Here is a 16,130-nt window from a genome sequence, read left to right on the forward strand (position 1 = left end):
AACTGAGCTCTGTCTTTAGTATACTTGCCAAACTCAGGAGACCCCTATGAAGGCAGAATTGTGCCTGAATTTTAAGAAAGCTGAGCTCAGTAAACTCACAGGACCTCGTGGGAATGAGATCAATTCACTTCATTTAAGGGAAGTATTCTGAGATCACACAGGCATGAAATAAAAATGTCTTAATCAAAACTACATAGGCAGAGAAAGAAATATAAAGAAAGAATAGAAGCTGATAATGAACCGAATGGAGAAGAGAAGGCGAGAATACTTGATGAGGTCGCTTCTATCCACAGCAAAGAAATGGATGAAAGCTAAAAAAAGAAAAAAAAAAAAGTATCTGCAAGATACAACTATTTTTGTGGTTAAATAAACATCCTGTTTCAGACCTGGAATACATACTCTTGCAGCTCTTACTGCTGCTTGTCAGGTACGTAAAAAAAAGACAGTGTCATTGTCCACCCTAACGACCTAGACTGGAATTAACTCCACAGCAATGGCTCGTTCAGTCACCACCACAGAATCCCTCTGGCTTCTCACTTCCACACTCACAGGCCGTGGCAGAAGCCCAAGCCATGATATGTCTGCGACAAATTTACCGTCACACTCTACATTTCGGAGACTTTTGCCAAAGCCGAACTGCCTTTGTTTTATCGTAATGAAAGAGCTGTCCTCTGCTAGCTGGGGATGAGTCCTTCTGTCCTAATTCAGAAATACAGACTATTTCTCTCGCACTCGGTGTACCTGAAGCATTTAATGGCAGCGTCTGCGTGTGTGTCCCTCTCTGCCTGTTGCAGACAGCTGGTCCGAGTGGTCCGAGTGGTCCGACTGCGACTCCTCCGGCTTCCAGTTCCGCGTCCGTCAGTGCATCATTTTGTTTCCCGTGGGCAGCCAGTGCACGGGCAACACCACGGAGAGCCGAGCCTGTGCCTTGGACTCCAACTTTATACCAGGTGAGCTCAGCCTGCTCCTTGAAGGATCAGCGAAACCTCCCAGCGTTTCAGGAGCGAGGCGTAGTACTGTCCCAGCTTGCACTGTGCAGCGCCGAGGGCTGGAACAGAGCTTGCCCTTTGTCAGCCAAAGCGCGTTGGTCTGCTGTGTAAGGCTGATGTTGCTAGATCTTCTGTCAAGTAACTATTGATAGGGTGAGGGGAAATGGCCTCAAGTTGAGGCAGGGGAGGTTTAGGTTGGATATTAGAAAAACTTTCTTCACCGAAAGGGTTGTCAGGCATTGGAACAGGCAGCCCAGGGATGTGGTGGAGTCACCATCCCTGGAGGTGTTCAAAAAACACGTAGACGTGGCACTTCTGGACACGGTTTAGTGGGCATGGTGGTGTTGGGTTGACGGTTGGACTTGATGACCTTAATGGTCTTTTCCAACCTAAACGATTCTACAATTCTGTGATCTGGTGTCTCCATGAAAAACTGCCTCAGGCACCAAGCGCTGTGGAGGTGTCCCTCCTGTCACCACCTGGGACTTCAGTCAGTCACTGTCACAGCATTCTGCAGGTCCCTCCCGTCCTACGTGGTGGCAGGGTGCAGGGATGACTACAGCCAGCTAGGAGAAATAGTTCGCTTTTTACTTTAACGTAAGTGTTTTTGAGACTTTGGGGTTACTAGAGAAACATTCCTCTAGGTTTTGTGGTTTGCATGTACAAAAGTGGGTGCTGTGGTAGTTAATCTGGAAATCATTTCACAGAGTCCCTTAAATTAATAACTGCTTAGAAAGGTACATACTGTGCCTCAGGTCCTTGTGTCCCCCATGACCACCAAGTACCTGGTGGATAGTCATGTCATGTATTATTCTATAGCATTTGTCGAAACTCATGACTGTACTCTTTTTTGTTATTATTTCTTTTTTAAAACACAGCAGTCATTTAAATCCACACAACAGTATGGGTGGCCACATTGCATTGCTGTTAACAGTTATCTTTCCGCCTGTGTACATTAAAAAAAGCTAGCAGTCTATTCACAGACAGAGAAATGTACATTTTAATGTGTCATTTGAAATGTAATTATGTTTACTCAGTGCAGCAACTTTTTTTTTTCCCGTGACTATGTGGTACAATATAGTACAGTATAACAAAGAAATCAACAAATGTAAACACTTTTAGGGATGGTGCATAATGCTTTAACTCCCAAATACTGTTTTTTCCTCCAAAACCAATGCAAAAAATGTCAGTCTGAAAGCAAAAACTCCCACATTGTATTTTCCCCTTTTTCTCAGGCTTTCGAAGCAGCTCCGTTAATATTCACATTCTGTGAATCCCCTGCTTAATGCAATATAAGCTCTACATCTTGTTTTGGAAAGTAGGCACTTTCAGAATCTGAAATGAGCCACCTCTTCTCTCGCCCTTCTGGTTTGTTCGCCACTCCTCCTCAAATTACCCATATCCCAGCAGATAAGGTCACGCCCGTTACGCTCACCTTCAGCAAACTAGCTTGCTTTCTCGGGCTCAGCTCGCTTTCCCTCCTCCAGGTCCTCTGAGTCGCAGTTCTCTCCCTCCCTCCCTCCTGCCCTCTCTTTCTCGTTCACCGCCCCCCCGTCCTCAGCCAGCATGCCGGCACGGCTGCCCGCGTGTCATCTCCTTCTCCTGCTTACCTTAGCTCCGTTCCTCTACAGAACTCACTGTACAGAGTGATTCTGGCAGAGCGCAAAAGTGACTCCTCCTTGTCCTTGCTGCTGCTGCGTTTCCGTAGTCCTTACCAGCATTACCTTGCAGAGCTTTGCGGGTTTCTGGTACGTTTTTCTCTGCTTTTTGTTTGGATTGTGAATTAACGGTCTCAATGAGACAAAGCATGCTCTCAGATTTAACTCTCTGTGAGAGTGTTTTTCTGCCAGGTCTGATACTTTCTCACTTAGTTATTGATTTAGCATGTGAAGAAAGGTAAAAAATTGTGATCCCTTTAGCAGTAGCTGCGTTTGAATCATCTTTTGGTGGGTCAGTGGAGAGCCTACTCTGTTAATTCCTCACACAGAAGCTATGGCATACCTGTGGGCATCATTGCTGCCCTTCTCTGGTCTGATTTTTAGTTTTACTAGAGACATCCTTAGATGGGAAAAGAAGAGCTGCACGCAGTGTTCATGCTGTGGACAACACATAGATTTGTAAAGTGCCGTAATGCTGATTACCCTGTCCTACTCACTATTGCTTTCTTGGTAGTACCTAGCATTTGGTTTGCCTTTTTGATTGCTTCTGAACACTAAGCTGATATTTTCATGGAACCATTTGTCTTAACCCTCTGGTGTCCCTCTTCAGTAGTCATAGTCGCCTCACAGCCCATCATTTTATATGTGAAGCTAGGATTGCTTTCCACTGTATGTGTTGCTTTACACTGATCTACATTCGGTTTCATTTGTTATTTTATTGCCTACTTTTATAAGGCCCTTCTGCAGCTCTTCACAGCATGCCCTTGTCCACGCTACTTTAACTTTTTACCATCAGCAAACTTCAAAACCACATTTGCCTCCCACATTTCTAGCTCTTTGCTGGAAAGCCTAGGTCCCTGCAGAAGTGGTAACCTTCCTCCGTGGTAAGAACTGGGCACATAGTACTACCCTGTTTTCTATTTTTTCCTTCATCTCATTTGTTGCTTGGAAAGCCATCGACAAAGAACTTTAAAGCTTTTTTGAAATCCAGGTAGACCGTGTCAGTTCCCTCCCCCATAACCCACATGATCGTTGACCCTTTTGGAGAGGTCCAAGAGATCTGTAAGGCAGGACTTCCCTTCACAGAAGCCACGGTCTTGAAGTAAAGAGCAGGAAAACTTGATTGCCAACAGATTTTACTCCATATTTGTTGAGAATATTTCCAAAGTCAAAATGGTAAGGATACAGGCTGGGATTACATTTTATTAGTTTACAACTGAGACGCATGAAATTGGCAGTCATCTTCTTCAAAGATTTGTAAATTCCCTCTTTTCACATTAGTGCTAGACGTGACTTCTAGAAGTAATGAGCCCATTTGAACACAAGATAATTAAACTCTCTTTAATGTCACTATTCAGAAAATCAACCCTTTCTCAACATGCTTAAACTCCACAAAGAATGTTTTCATGTGCATTTCATCTTTTTCATTCCAGAGGTGTTTTGAGGCAAGAATTAAAAATATGTTGCTGCTTTTGCTTGGGAATCTAATGAACCTGAAGATGTCATGGGACCTTTTTGTTAATTCTACCCCATAGTAAAAATCTTTTTTACTTTGGATTTGGAGTGAATGTAGTAGAATGAATTTTTAAATCCTTACTGTGTTAATCAAACTAGTAGTTCTCTGTAATATTTTTTTCTCCTTGGCATAAGTGGTTTGTTTATTTTTCCAGAAGTATCAGTGGCACGATCCAGCAGCATAGAAGAAAAACGATGTGGCGGTAAGCTTTTCAGCTCTAGATGTATATTAAATGCTGAAATGTTGGTTCCCCATTTTGTGCTTTTGTTTCACCTTTTGCATGCTCTTAGTTTTATTCTAAATGCTGCATTCTCATTATTTACACTTGTACAGAAAAAGAAATGTAGTTACTACAGGATTTCTCATTAAATACCCATCTGCCATTGCTGACCTTTGAGACAAGTACATGTATTACTAGTTGTCTGTGTTTTCTTTTTTTTCAGTACAGCAGCCACCCTTGTCTCAAAAAGAAATTCCTTTTATAAGCTAGTTATCAGTAGGTCAGAATTTGTAAAGTTACTCCACCTTTTTCAGGATAATAATTTCACAGACCTCTTTGGGACCCCGAATAAATAGCAGAAAGCCAGCTTGCTAACCCATTTAATAGCTCAGACTGTATCTGGGACTCATTTTCAGCTTTGCTGCCAAAGACAAAACTAAAAAGTAAAAAAAAAAAGTTCCATTCCAGAGAGTCCTGATGCTAGCAAAACAAATCTTGAAAGGGAGAACTGTTAAAAAAAACCCAAACAATAATAAGAAGAAGAAAGAGGAAAAATGACCATTTTTTTGTGCTGAGCTATCACGCTTAGTCTGTGTTGTCATGGTAATATCTCTGGCCGGTTCTAGTATTCTTCCATGCCCAGATAAGCTGCATTTTTAACCTAATAAGGGACAATGAAAACACAGGGGTTATGCAAGGGTACTAGTGTGCATGGTAACTTGTTATGGGAGCCGGGATAATGTGATTTGATTTTTTTCTAATTAGCAGTGGTACTCTGAAAACATTTTGCCAAGTTCTGCAACAGTGGGAAACTCTCATAAAAGTGTAGAAGGATATTTCAGTGATAATTTATATATTGGGGCAGTCAACCTAGTCACCTAAATATTAGTTTATGTTTCTGAATACCCAGTAAGCATGTAAAGGTCCTACCTTAGGTGTTTGCAAAAAATGGGACCCATGTGCTGGCCCATTGATCTGTATTACAGTAAAAAAGGTCTAACGTGTTTTTCAGGCCAGTGTCAGTCTTTCAGTTTAAAATCTTTCATTTGTGCATTTAGGCAACCACAAGCAAATTTTGAGTAATGCTAAGATGAAATTTCCAACGTGAGCTTCTCACTGATACTTCTTTCCTAATCAGAAAGCACAGCTCCAGTTGGAAATAGCAATCAAAAGCGGTGTAATTTGTTTATTTCCAGCTAATCCTACTGGTGCCACATCTGACCTGATATCTCTGTGCAGTAACATCAGGGGATGATTGTGCTTTAGATTCCCTTCTAGAGTTTCATGCAGCAATGAGCTTCCTCTCCGTTTTAATCCTTGCGGACGTGGAGAGGGTTTCCCATCGCCTGATCCCGTGGTATCTTTGAAGGGCAGAGTAGACAGGAGAGTGCTGGGTTCTGAGTTGTTGACTTTGCACTCTCTGGCTGCTATGGTTAAAAGCACACAGAGTTTAAGAAGTCTCTCTCCCCCCGCCCCCCCTTCCCATTTTCACCTAAACTGCTACCATTTCTTCCTCACCCCCCACTTACATAAAGAAAAAATTCTGAAGGCTGGAGAAGGGAACAAATTGGCCATATATCAATGATACAGAAACGGTGAGGCCCAGCAAGAATCAAAGCAGGGGATGGAAAAAATGTATGCCATTGCTTCTTGGACATGCACCAACTAAAGGGGATATGGAAGACATTTTAGGGAAAGCAGGATTGTGATTCAAAGATATTAGGATTTTGTTAGTTCTGCCACAAGTCACTAGGTATAAGAGAAAGAACTAGAAGAACAGCAGAGGAGGTGATACTGTAGTTCACTGAAAAAAAGCTATGTATGTACATTCTATACATAATTTATATATAACAAGGCTTTGTTATACAATCTGTAGAAAAACTTTGCTGAACTATTCAAACATACAAAATGCAATTCATTCATCTGTTACTTGGGTTCTGAACTTGTTTAAGCATCTTTCAAAAGTCTCAGCCTTAATACTTACAGAGATGTATGGGTATCTGAGATTCCTATAATGATCCCCTCAGGGAAGTACAATGCATTTGCTACTGTAGGGATAAACCATTGCAATTGAGATGTTTCTGGGAAACACATGGAATTTCCCTTATCCTTATTTGAATCAAGGACTTGTCTACATTTTTCCCCAAGCTTAAGCTTGTATTTCTGCCTCCTTAAAATTAAGATTGTCTTCTGTTCTTCGCTCTGCAGAGTTCAACATGTTTCACATGATCGCAGTGGGATTAAGTAGCTCAATACTTGGTTGCCTTCTTACCCTGCTTGTTTACACTTATTGCCAACGATATCAACAACAGTCCCATGACGCAACTGTCATACATCCGGTGTCACCAGCTCCTCTAAATACCAGCATTACCAACCATATCAACAAACTGGACAAATATGATTCTGTAGAAGCCATCAAGGTGAGAAGTGGGTTGGGAGCTCTATAATGCACAATGTATATGGTCCTAGACAACAGTTCTGCTGTATCGAAAGAATTCTACTTGCTAGTTTTCTGCAGTGGCATTTGGACTCCAATTATGCTGATTGTTAATGACAAAAATAGATTTCACTTGAGGTATTGTAATTATGGGTCCTTTCCTTTGTCAATCCCCATTACACAGGAAGCTGGATTTTGAGTATGTGTAGAATTCATACAGCAGCAGCCTTTCCTGGAAAAAAACAGACCACTCAGGTTTTGTTTTGTGGGGTTTTTTTTCCTAGTTGTGTTCCCTAGTGGCTTGTTCAAGAAGTGAATAGGGCCATTAACAGTCATCATGACATATATTGAAGATAATCCTTTGGCTCCAATGCTATGGTGTCAAGGGCGGTCACTGTTCATCTTCCTGCACTATGTCTTTATACAGGAGATGTATCTGGTGAATATATTCTGGGTCAGACTCACAGCTAGTGTTCATACCCAAAATATTCTGTAAATGAGCAGTACAGGTTTACATCAGCTGAGAGTCTGGCATATACCTATCTCATATGATCATTGTTCCCAAACAGCTATTTTCTCTTTATGACCTTTTAGAATAGCTCCGCTTTTCAGATCCACTGAATTAAGAAAGGATGAGCATGCTGAAAATACCTAGTTCAGGATCTTCAGATTACACAGTTTATTCATGCAGCTGCAAAGCTTTTTGTAAATGAGGATTTTTCTTAAATCCTACCTGGATAATCCAGTTTTTAATTTCTGCATTTTTCTTTCTAATTAAAGACATTTTAAAGAATTTCATTCAAAACAGCAAGAAAAGTCTGGATTTTGTAACCAGTGGTGGAATATGTACCTAATTTAAAGCTTTTCCAAATTCCATTAATCATCTCTCTGGATAGCTACAGAAACAAAAAAAACCTGTGAAAATTCATACTCTAAATACCCATATCGCTTTTAAAGAAACAGGATTTACACTCTTAGGACCTTCAGACATTTCTCCTACATACTGCATTTGAAAATCAAGGAATTAATGCAGTAAAGGGAAAATAATTCTTATTCAGTAAAAAGATAATGAGTGAATCATTCTAATAGGAAGGACTGAATATGTATGATTAAAAAGTATTTTTAATCATAAAATGAGTTTTATAATATTGGGGGGAAAGTTCCTGGGTTTACTTTATTCAGTAGCGTTGCTTTTTGTAGGAATGTTATTATATAAGCAGATACGTACAAATGCAGGTTTTTGTAAATGTGCAAGTATTTTTCAATGCATTTTTGACTGACTGACAGTACACAGATATTTGCCACGAAAAATTGCCTTGGTAAAAGAGCACTTAGTGGCTACCTTTCTTCTGTCCTTCCCATTTTCTTAACTCTTCCTTTTTTTTTTTATTTTCCCAGGCTTTTAACAAAAACAACCTGATTCTGGAGGAGAGAAACAAATACTTCAATCCGCATCTTACTGCAAAGACTTATTCTAATACCTATTTTACAGATTTCAATAATTATGATGAGTACTAACGGGCTTGTGTATTTTCTGGCCTCCTGTAACTCCCCAGTCCCCAAGGCCTGTGCTACTTGACTGCTCATGTGATTGAGGCTTCAGAGATGAAGTTCAGAGACATTTCAAGCACAATCCAAGCCATCAATGTCCCATTGCTGCCCAAAGCCCCAAACACCTCTTTGTGACATGACGTTTTCTTTGCCGAGTGCAAGGTTGGCCTTCAGTGTCGGGGGCAGCTATAGCCCCTCGGTGTCAGTGGACCACTCCTGAGGATTGCATCGCTTCACTCAGTTTCATAAGCCTCCAGTCAGATTTCTCTAACAATTCCTGAGCTTTTTTTAAAAAAAAAAAAAAAAAAAATGTTGCCCCTTAAAGCTGCACCAGGAGTACAAATCTAATTTTCCTTTTAGGCATTGTCTTTTATTTCCGTGAGGTTTGAGCTGTGCCGTTAGCCACGGAGCCCTCTGTGCAGTCTCCAGAAGCTCACACCACCAAAAAGAGCTGGCAGGGTGCTGGAGACGATGGTGAGAAGAAACGTGGTGGTTTAGCGATGCTCTGCGGCAGCTCCGGGCTCCGTAGGGCTGACCTTCCCAGGCTGTAAATCACTGCGGCTGCAGTTCGGCCATTCGGAGCGCGGAGACCAAGGCTGTACCGAGGGATGCAATCTCGTAATTAAGCCAGAAAGCTGCAGGGTCGGTGGTTTCCAGTTGCGAGCCAAGCCCAGTCACATAAAGCCTTCCTTCCCCTAGTTCGGCTTAATTTTGGGGAGGGTATGGAAGGGCAGGTCCGACAGGGAGGGCAGATCGGAGCAGGGCACTGGAAGGTTTTTCTGCATGTCGTTAGTAAACCGGCCTTGCTGCGGCGCGCGGGTTCACACGAGTCATGGCATCCCTCGGGATTCCTCTCCCTGGCGCATCCCTCTGGGAACCCGCTCGGCTGCCTGCAGCAGCGCCGGCCGTCGGGCTGGCCACAGAAAGCTGCGGCTGCGCCCCGTCCCGTGTGCCGTCGCAGGCTGGCGGGGGTACGTAGGCATAACCGTAGACGTGCTTTTCTCTTTCCGGCTTTTGCTTCACGTGCGCGCGTCTGACAAAGAAAGCCGGCTCAGAAAACGCAGATATGTTTGCAAAGCCTTGTCTCATCTTGCTGCAGTGTCCGACCTGCGCTATCAGCCCCTGGAGGAACACTCTTATGGTGTTTTTAAGTGATTATCTCGTTGGACTTCATTGATGTAAATATTTAAGGAACTGTTTGAGTTTTAAGTTATCAGTTTTAATTTCTTTCGTAGTGGCAGGTGAGGAAACACAAAGAATTTTTAAACCGTTTTTCTTTGTTCTGTCTGTCTTCACCCACATTCATGACATTGTTATTTTTGTATCTGAAATTCCAGATAGATAACTAAAAAGAAAAGGGCAGGGATTTGCGCCAGATTTTCCAGAGTACTTAGTAGTAAGGCAGCATTTGCTATTCTCAGAAGCTTGTGAAAAGAAATTAAAAGTGAATATTAAGGATTAAAGAATTGGCCTTTCATTTTTTTGAGCATGCTAGATGCAAAGATCATCGCAGCAGAATACCAGGAAAGTGTGCAAGGAGAAGCAGAGTGGAAACGTTTCCATTCTGTGTTCAGAGCCCTTGATCGTTAGGTTACGCTGTGATAGGCAAATAGAGAAAAACATGTACAGATTGTAATGATTCACAGCTATCTACAAAAAAAAGCAAAAAGTACCAGGAACCATTGATCACGTGAGACTGCATTTGAGCACGACTTTGGTGGTCCAGCCACTTACTTACATAGCAAGGGGAAACCCCGTATCTAATGATGGCAATGAGGAACATTTTTGAATGGGGATAGATCTGAATGTAGCACTAGGCTTCCTATCTCTGTTCTGCAGTAAAATAAAAAAAATGCAAAGCAAGTGGTCTTTGAAAAGCTGTGCAGTAAAATGAATGCACATTTACCATCTATGAAAATAATTAAGATCAGCCCCTATTTTTTCCAGCTGAATAGTTCTCCCTGTTACTAACTCAGTCAAAAGAAAGCACCCCACCCTCACACCAGTTCATCTCCAGAAAGTATAATAATACTGGGTCTCTTTTTTTACTGTACGTTAGATTTGGTTTTTCAGGAAGAAATTAGCTGGTTGCCCTGGGTGAGAGGAAATTTCCTCTGCAAGAAAATTCAGTGAAACAGATAGAGGGGGAAAAAGCTCTCCAAATCATAACCAGTCCAGTATCTGAATCACTCTGTCCATGCCAAAAGACAAAATTTTACATTTAAATAAGATAAAGAAAATAAAATCTATATTGCTACCAGTGCCAAGAAAAAGCAGCACATGCACATACACACATATGTACAACACTGTTCCTCTCTGCCCCTGTACTAAGAGCACATTAGTCTGGCTTATGGATTTTATATTTAGACTATTAGTTATGACACCAATATCTTAAAAATATTTGAACTATGTATTTTTATTTTAACCTTTTTTAATTAAAATTATCTGAAATTAGCTTTTCTTTTTACCTATTCAGTAGTTTGAGGCACGCCTATCTTTGCAGTGATCTATTTTCCGTTCTTCTCATGGGTAGATACCCATGTTAGATACGTGTTATATATGCAGTAATAATACCCTAGGTTAAGTCTGCATGATCATAGGCAGAAGTGCATTTAGCAGATGCTCAGTCTGCTCACACTTCCATCTCCCAAAGGAGTATTTCAGGTGTTCCACATCTTCGAGCGACTCCCATGTGATGTCATTTAAACACTTTAAAAATTTTTTTTTTGCCGTTTAGCTTCCTAAATTACATTGTTCTAAATTGCAGGCAGAGGTATATTCAAAGCTCCATCTAAAGCATTACGGTAAACGTGGAAATTTCACAGCACTTCAATGAGAAAAAATTGATGGCAAGATCTCCTTGTCAAGCTAGATTCTGAGACAACAGGTTTTAAAGCCATCAGCTATTTGTGTCTTAGGTAATTTTAGAGGACCCCAGATGCACCGCCTATATCAGTATTTTCACCTTCTGAGTTCTACACGGCTGCCCAGGTAGTTTAATACAGCCTTTCCTAATACGTGGAGCAAAGCAAAGTGCCGTCGCTGTTAATTTTCACTTTATTTAGCATTTTTTCTAAAATAAACTACACACATTTTGGTGAAAAGCAGATTTCTCCATGAAAGCTCTTATTTTTCTTTTGCCAAAAATGTAGCAAAGCGGGCATTTGCCTGCGAATCTTGTTTAAGCAGATAGAGCTCTCAAAAATGCGCAAGGGTAAAATTTGGTTCTTACAGCATTGTTCTGTTCTTGGAAAGGGAAAATCAACTCCCTTGCCCATTAAATGCCATTAAATACCCCTTATCCTTTCACTTGGATAAAGTGATCTTTTCTGGATAAATAATTGTATTACCTCTGATGCCAATAGTTAATATTACTAAACCACTTTTACACTGATTGCATAAATTTAAAACTGTTTCTCTATTTTGAGTGCAAATATTTTGGCAGATAGATCAAAATTCTCCGAGTAAAGCTGTATCTGTGTAGCCCTGCTACATGGAGTGAGGAGGAAGCAGCATTGCCAGTCGGATCCTGTACAGTACATACTTTCATTGGATAACTCCAGCAGAATTGTGCTTGAGTACGCATTTTGGGCTTATTTTTGTGTCTGATACATAGCATACGTTCCTCGGTTGCTTAGAAAATGGACTCCTGTGCTTGCAGATTTATCTTGTACTTTGATTTGAGTCTGATAACCTTTATGGTCATTTAAAGTTACTTTACGTGGAAGCTTTTCCAGCCGTTTGCAGTCACCTGCTGTTGGAGCAGTGTGGTTTGCCTAAAACTAATCAGGAGATTTTTGCCTAGGATTAGGATTTTCATAAGAGAGTGGGAGAAAGAATGGGGCTTAAATGGCTTTGATTTCCAGGCTATTAAGCAGTACTGATTAAAGTCTCAGATGGGTGTAGGACACCGTGCATTTCGTTAGCTCTACCAGAGCTCCACAGTAACCTCTGGGAAAATACCACGTCAGTGTACAAATCAAGAGCTACCAAAGCACTTATGTTAAGTGAAGAAAGTTCTCAGAGCATCAGACCATATGGCTGTTCAAACCAGAAAGGAAAGTAAGAGGTCCCAGATGCAGCAAAAATGTTAATAGGAGTAAATGCTTCAATATTTTTTTCCTCATAATTATAGAACGAATATAGTCACTTCTTTAAATGTGGGACCAGTTCTATTAAAATCAGCGCAACATAAGCACATTCCTAAAGTTAATTGTATGCATAATGGCTTTGCTGTATGAGATCAATTCTGTAAACAGTTTGGTCCAAGCTCACCTTGCTCTGCTTGAGGCATCTGACCAATTTCTGACTGTAGCTGCTACCAGCAGCCTCTACGTCTCGTCTGGGAGAACGTCCTTAGACGGGCAGAGTCACGTCCTGGCGAGGGCTCGTGTCTCTCCACCGACACTACAGGGAGCCTGGAGAGAGGCACGTCCAATTTTCACTGTTGTTTGGATGCCTAAATTGAGATTGGCAAAAGCTAGGCTCTTGAGTATGAATGTACTCATCACCTAAGTAACCACACCGAGTTCAGTGGTATGGATGTAATGAGTTACTTATTTTAATGTGTTTACAGGATTGAGCCCAAGATATATTGCTTCTGCACAAATCCATGCACAGTACAAGATGACTTCAATAGTAAGAAAACAGATTCATTTAAAATTGTTCACAAGCAAATCTGCATCTTGATATCAGGGAATAGATATGTGTTCATTGTGTGGGGTATTTGAATTCATTCCTTTCTTTGCTAAATAAATGAATGATAAAACAAGATACTGCTTGACTTCATTTAAAAGCCATTCTTCCAAATAAAGAAGGGTTCTGGGATCTGTGAATGTTTTCCCTTTCTTTCTCTCTTCTCTCCTCCACAAAAATGAATCTGTGTGTGGCTGAAATGGCCTTTAGCTAGGCTGTTCAGTGTAACGAACTGAATGCTTTGCATTGTGTTGCCATGCGACAACATTTTCTAACAGGAATGGTACAAAGAGGGAAATGTGCTAACCTGGGAGGTTTGGCAAACATTTCAACCCCAGCAGCAGCAAGGGTAGGCAGAAGTGGAAATAAAAACAGAAGAATGTGACTGAAGGCTTGGCATGCTGGTCACTCAACTTCCACAGAAACTTAGAGGCTTTTGGGGAACTGCCAAGGGCGAGGCTGTTGGGACTGCAGCCTCCCAAATAGTCAAGCCAACTAGTTGCTCAAGCAAAAAGCAGTCTGACTGCAGCAGGTGCTTGTGCGAAGTTGTGATCGCTACTCAGAATCGGGGAGAAATGAACTGGAGACGCTCTCAGCACCGGGTTAACCAGAAGGGACCAAAGTGCTTTCGCGAGCGGTAAGTGCCACGGTACCGGTGGCGTTTTGGCAACCTCTGCGCTGGCAGGAAGGAGAGGGCAACGGGGGCCGATCTGGAGAGCAAAACGGCTGGTGCTGAACTCGGTCGGGGGTTTCGGACTAGCTCCAGGCGAGTCCCCCAGGCTGAACACCCACCCCCGGTTAAGAGCGTACCCCTTCAGTTTCCCTCCGTGGTTAAAAACCCAACCAAACCCCCCCACCAGCTGGCACGCGCCGAGACTGCTCCGTGGTGCGAACGAAAGCACGGCGAGAGGTGTACCGGGAACAGGCAAACCTTTTGTTTCCAGTCGGCTCTTTGGATCCAGGTTGGGCACTTTTTCGCATACTTCTGCTCTTGCCTTTTCTGCTTGTAGGAAACCGATCACAGCTCTACCTAGCTGAGGATTTATCAATTTGAAGGAGTGATTTTATAGCAGTACAGAAGTCTACTAAAAATTTGTATTGTAAAACTGACATCAAGGGCTGTGCAAAACCTGTTACGTTGATACTGAGTCTGTCTTACTTTAATTGTTCTTAAACTCCATGTACTATAGCAATTCCTCAACTGAAATGAACATCTGAGCAGAGATTCTAGTTCCATAACATCATTTCAGAAAAAAAATTCAATCAGTGTAACTTCCAGCATTCTCACAATCCAATCCTAGAGGCTGAGAATACAGAAAGAAGCTGTTATTTGTGCTTTTTTTTTTTTTTTTCTTCCAAAGGATTTATCCACAAACCTCATCCAACAATAGCTTTGGATTTTAAAATATCATGGAAGGTAATTAATAGTATCACAGTATATGTTCCAGGATTCAGCAACCATATTTGCTAGTCACTAAGCCCATGGTTTTGAATTAATTCTCCCTTTTGTTAGCTGCAGCAGTAGGCATTGACTGAAAGTGACATAAATATCAGAATTCAAATAAATGGGACATTTAAGGTCCCAACATAAAGCTTTGAAGCCAGTACAGCTGCAGAAGAAATTGCTTTTATATCTGTGTGCCCCAAAGTGCTTTCTCTATTCATGGCCTTATGACATGTCTTGTACAGTGGAAAAAATGTTTTTAATAGTGAGGTACCCAAGATAATTGAAATAGAGCTCAGAGATTTTTAGCAATAGTAAACACTTTTGGTTTGGTATCAGGAGAATGCCATTGCTTATTGCCATAATGGGAGTAAATGGTCCTTGTACAGAACTTTACAGGGAATAATTTTCCCTTGCCATTAACTCCTTCAAAAACAGCTTCCTTAGCAAAACTTCTCAGGAGAGCTGCTGAAGATACTCACATTTAAGAAGAAACATTGGTGTGGTGACTTGAGCACAGAAGCACGGGTGCGGGGATCTAAGCCAGTTACAACCGCAGTCTCGTTCCACCGACACAGAGCTCACTTTGGATTTACACCTATTCGGACAGCTCACTGAATTTGTATCCTAATGGCTATCCATTGACTCCACAATGGCTATCCATTTAGTACTCCACAGAGGTAATTTAACATAATGCTTTACTGATCATCTGGAACACAGAGAAGCAGCTCAATTGATGGGTGGTGACAGTGTTTTTCCATCATATGTCTGCACCCTATGTTTCCCTCTCCAGTGATATTTTTGGATACTTTAAATGATTTAATTTGATGAATTGGCTTTTATCAGATTGGATTCTACGTTGGGGAGGTACCACTTTTCTAGTCTCCGTTACTCATATTGATATTATTGAACTGCCTTGAATACTATTCACAATTTCTTCTTGACTTAATGTCTTTTCCAAGCTTCGATAATAAGGATTTTACTGCCTTTTTTGGGTCTTTAATGTCAGCATGACCTGAACGTTATCCTTTTGTGCTCGTTTAACAGTTTTCCCTGAATTGGAACACTTATCCTTAACACACTTACTCAAATCTCAGTCACGCATCTGTGGTCTTCTAGCAGCCTTCCAGTACCTAAAGGGGAAAGCCGGAGTGGGACCTTTTTACAAGGGCATGTAGTGATAGGACAAGGGGTAATGGCTTTAAACAGAGAGGGCAGATTTAGAGTAGATGTAAGGAAGAAGTTCTTCCCTGTGAGGGTGGTGAGGCACTGGCACAGGTTGCCCAGAGAGGCTGTGGCTGCCCCATCCCTGGCAGTGTTCAAGGCCAGGTTGGATGGGGCTTGGAGCGACCTGGTCTAGTGGAAGGTGTCCCTGCCCATGGCAGGGCGGTTGGAACTAAATGATCTTTAAGGGCCATTCCAACCCGTTCTATGATTCTAAGCCATACTTTTTGTTTGCTTGGTTTTTGTACTAGTGGAAACTACTAACCCACAAGGGAATACTAAGTTCTGCAGTGATAAATTTGGACTCTTTACAGAAGAGAAGAAAAATCAACTTGGTTACCTTTTTATATTCCCTTTGAAGCTTCCTGCCTGGTGCTATTCAGGGACCATAGTGTG

The 16,130-nt window shown here is 41.6% G+C and overlaps 1 protein-coding gene across 1 annotated transcript in view; it reads left to right on the top strand.

The window, feature by feature from the left end:
- Window positions 1-13,198, top strand: part of SEMA5A (semaphorin 5A) — a 345,161-nt gene extending 331,963 nt beyond the window's left edge. The window contains exons 20-23 of the mRNA XM_052781946.1: window positions 795-950; window positions 4,318-4,365; window positions 6,592-6,803; window positions 8,219-13,198. Of these exons, the coding sequence (XP_052637906.1) occupies window positions 795-950; window positions 4,318-4,365; window positions 6,592-6,803; window positions 8,219-8,338 (536 nt within the window). The 3' untranslated portion in view covers window positions 8,339-13,198. The remainder of the gene's footprint in view (window positions 1-794; window positions 951-4,317; window positions 4,366-6,591; window positions 6,804-8,218) is intronic.
- The last annotated feature ends 2,932 nt before the right edge of the window (window positions 13,199-16,130 follow it).

Source organism: Harpia harpyja, chromosome 1, assembly GCF_026419915.1.
Source record: "Harpia harpyja isolate bHarHar1 chromosome 1, bHarHar1 primary haplotype, whole genome shotgun sequence".
NCBI lineage: Eukaryota > Metazoa > Chordata > Aves > Accipitriformes > Accipitridae > Harpia > Harpia harpyja.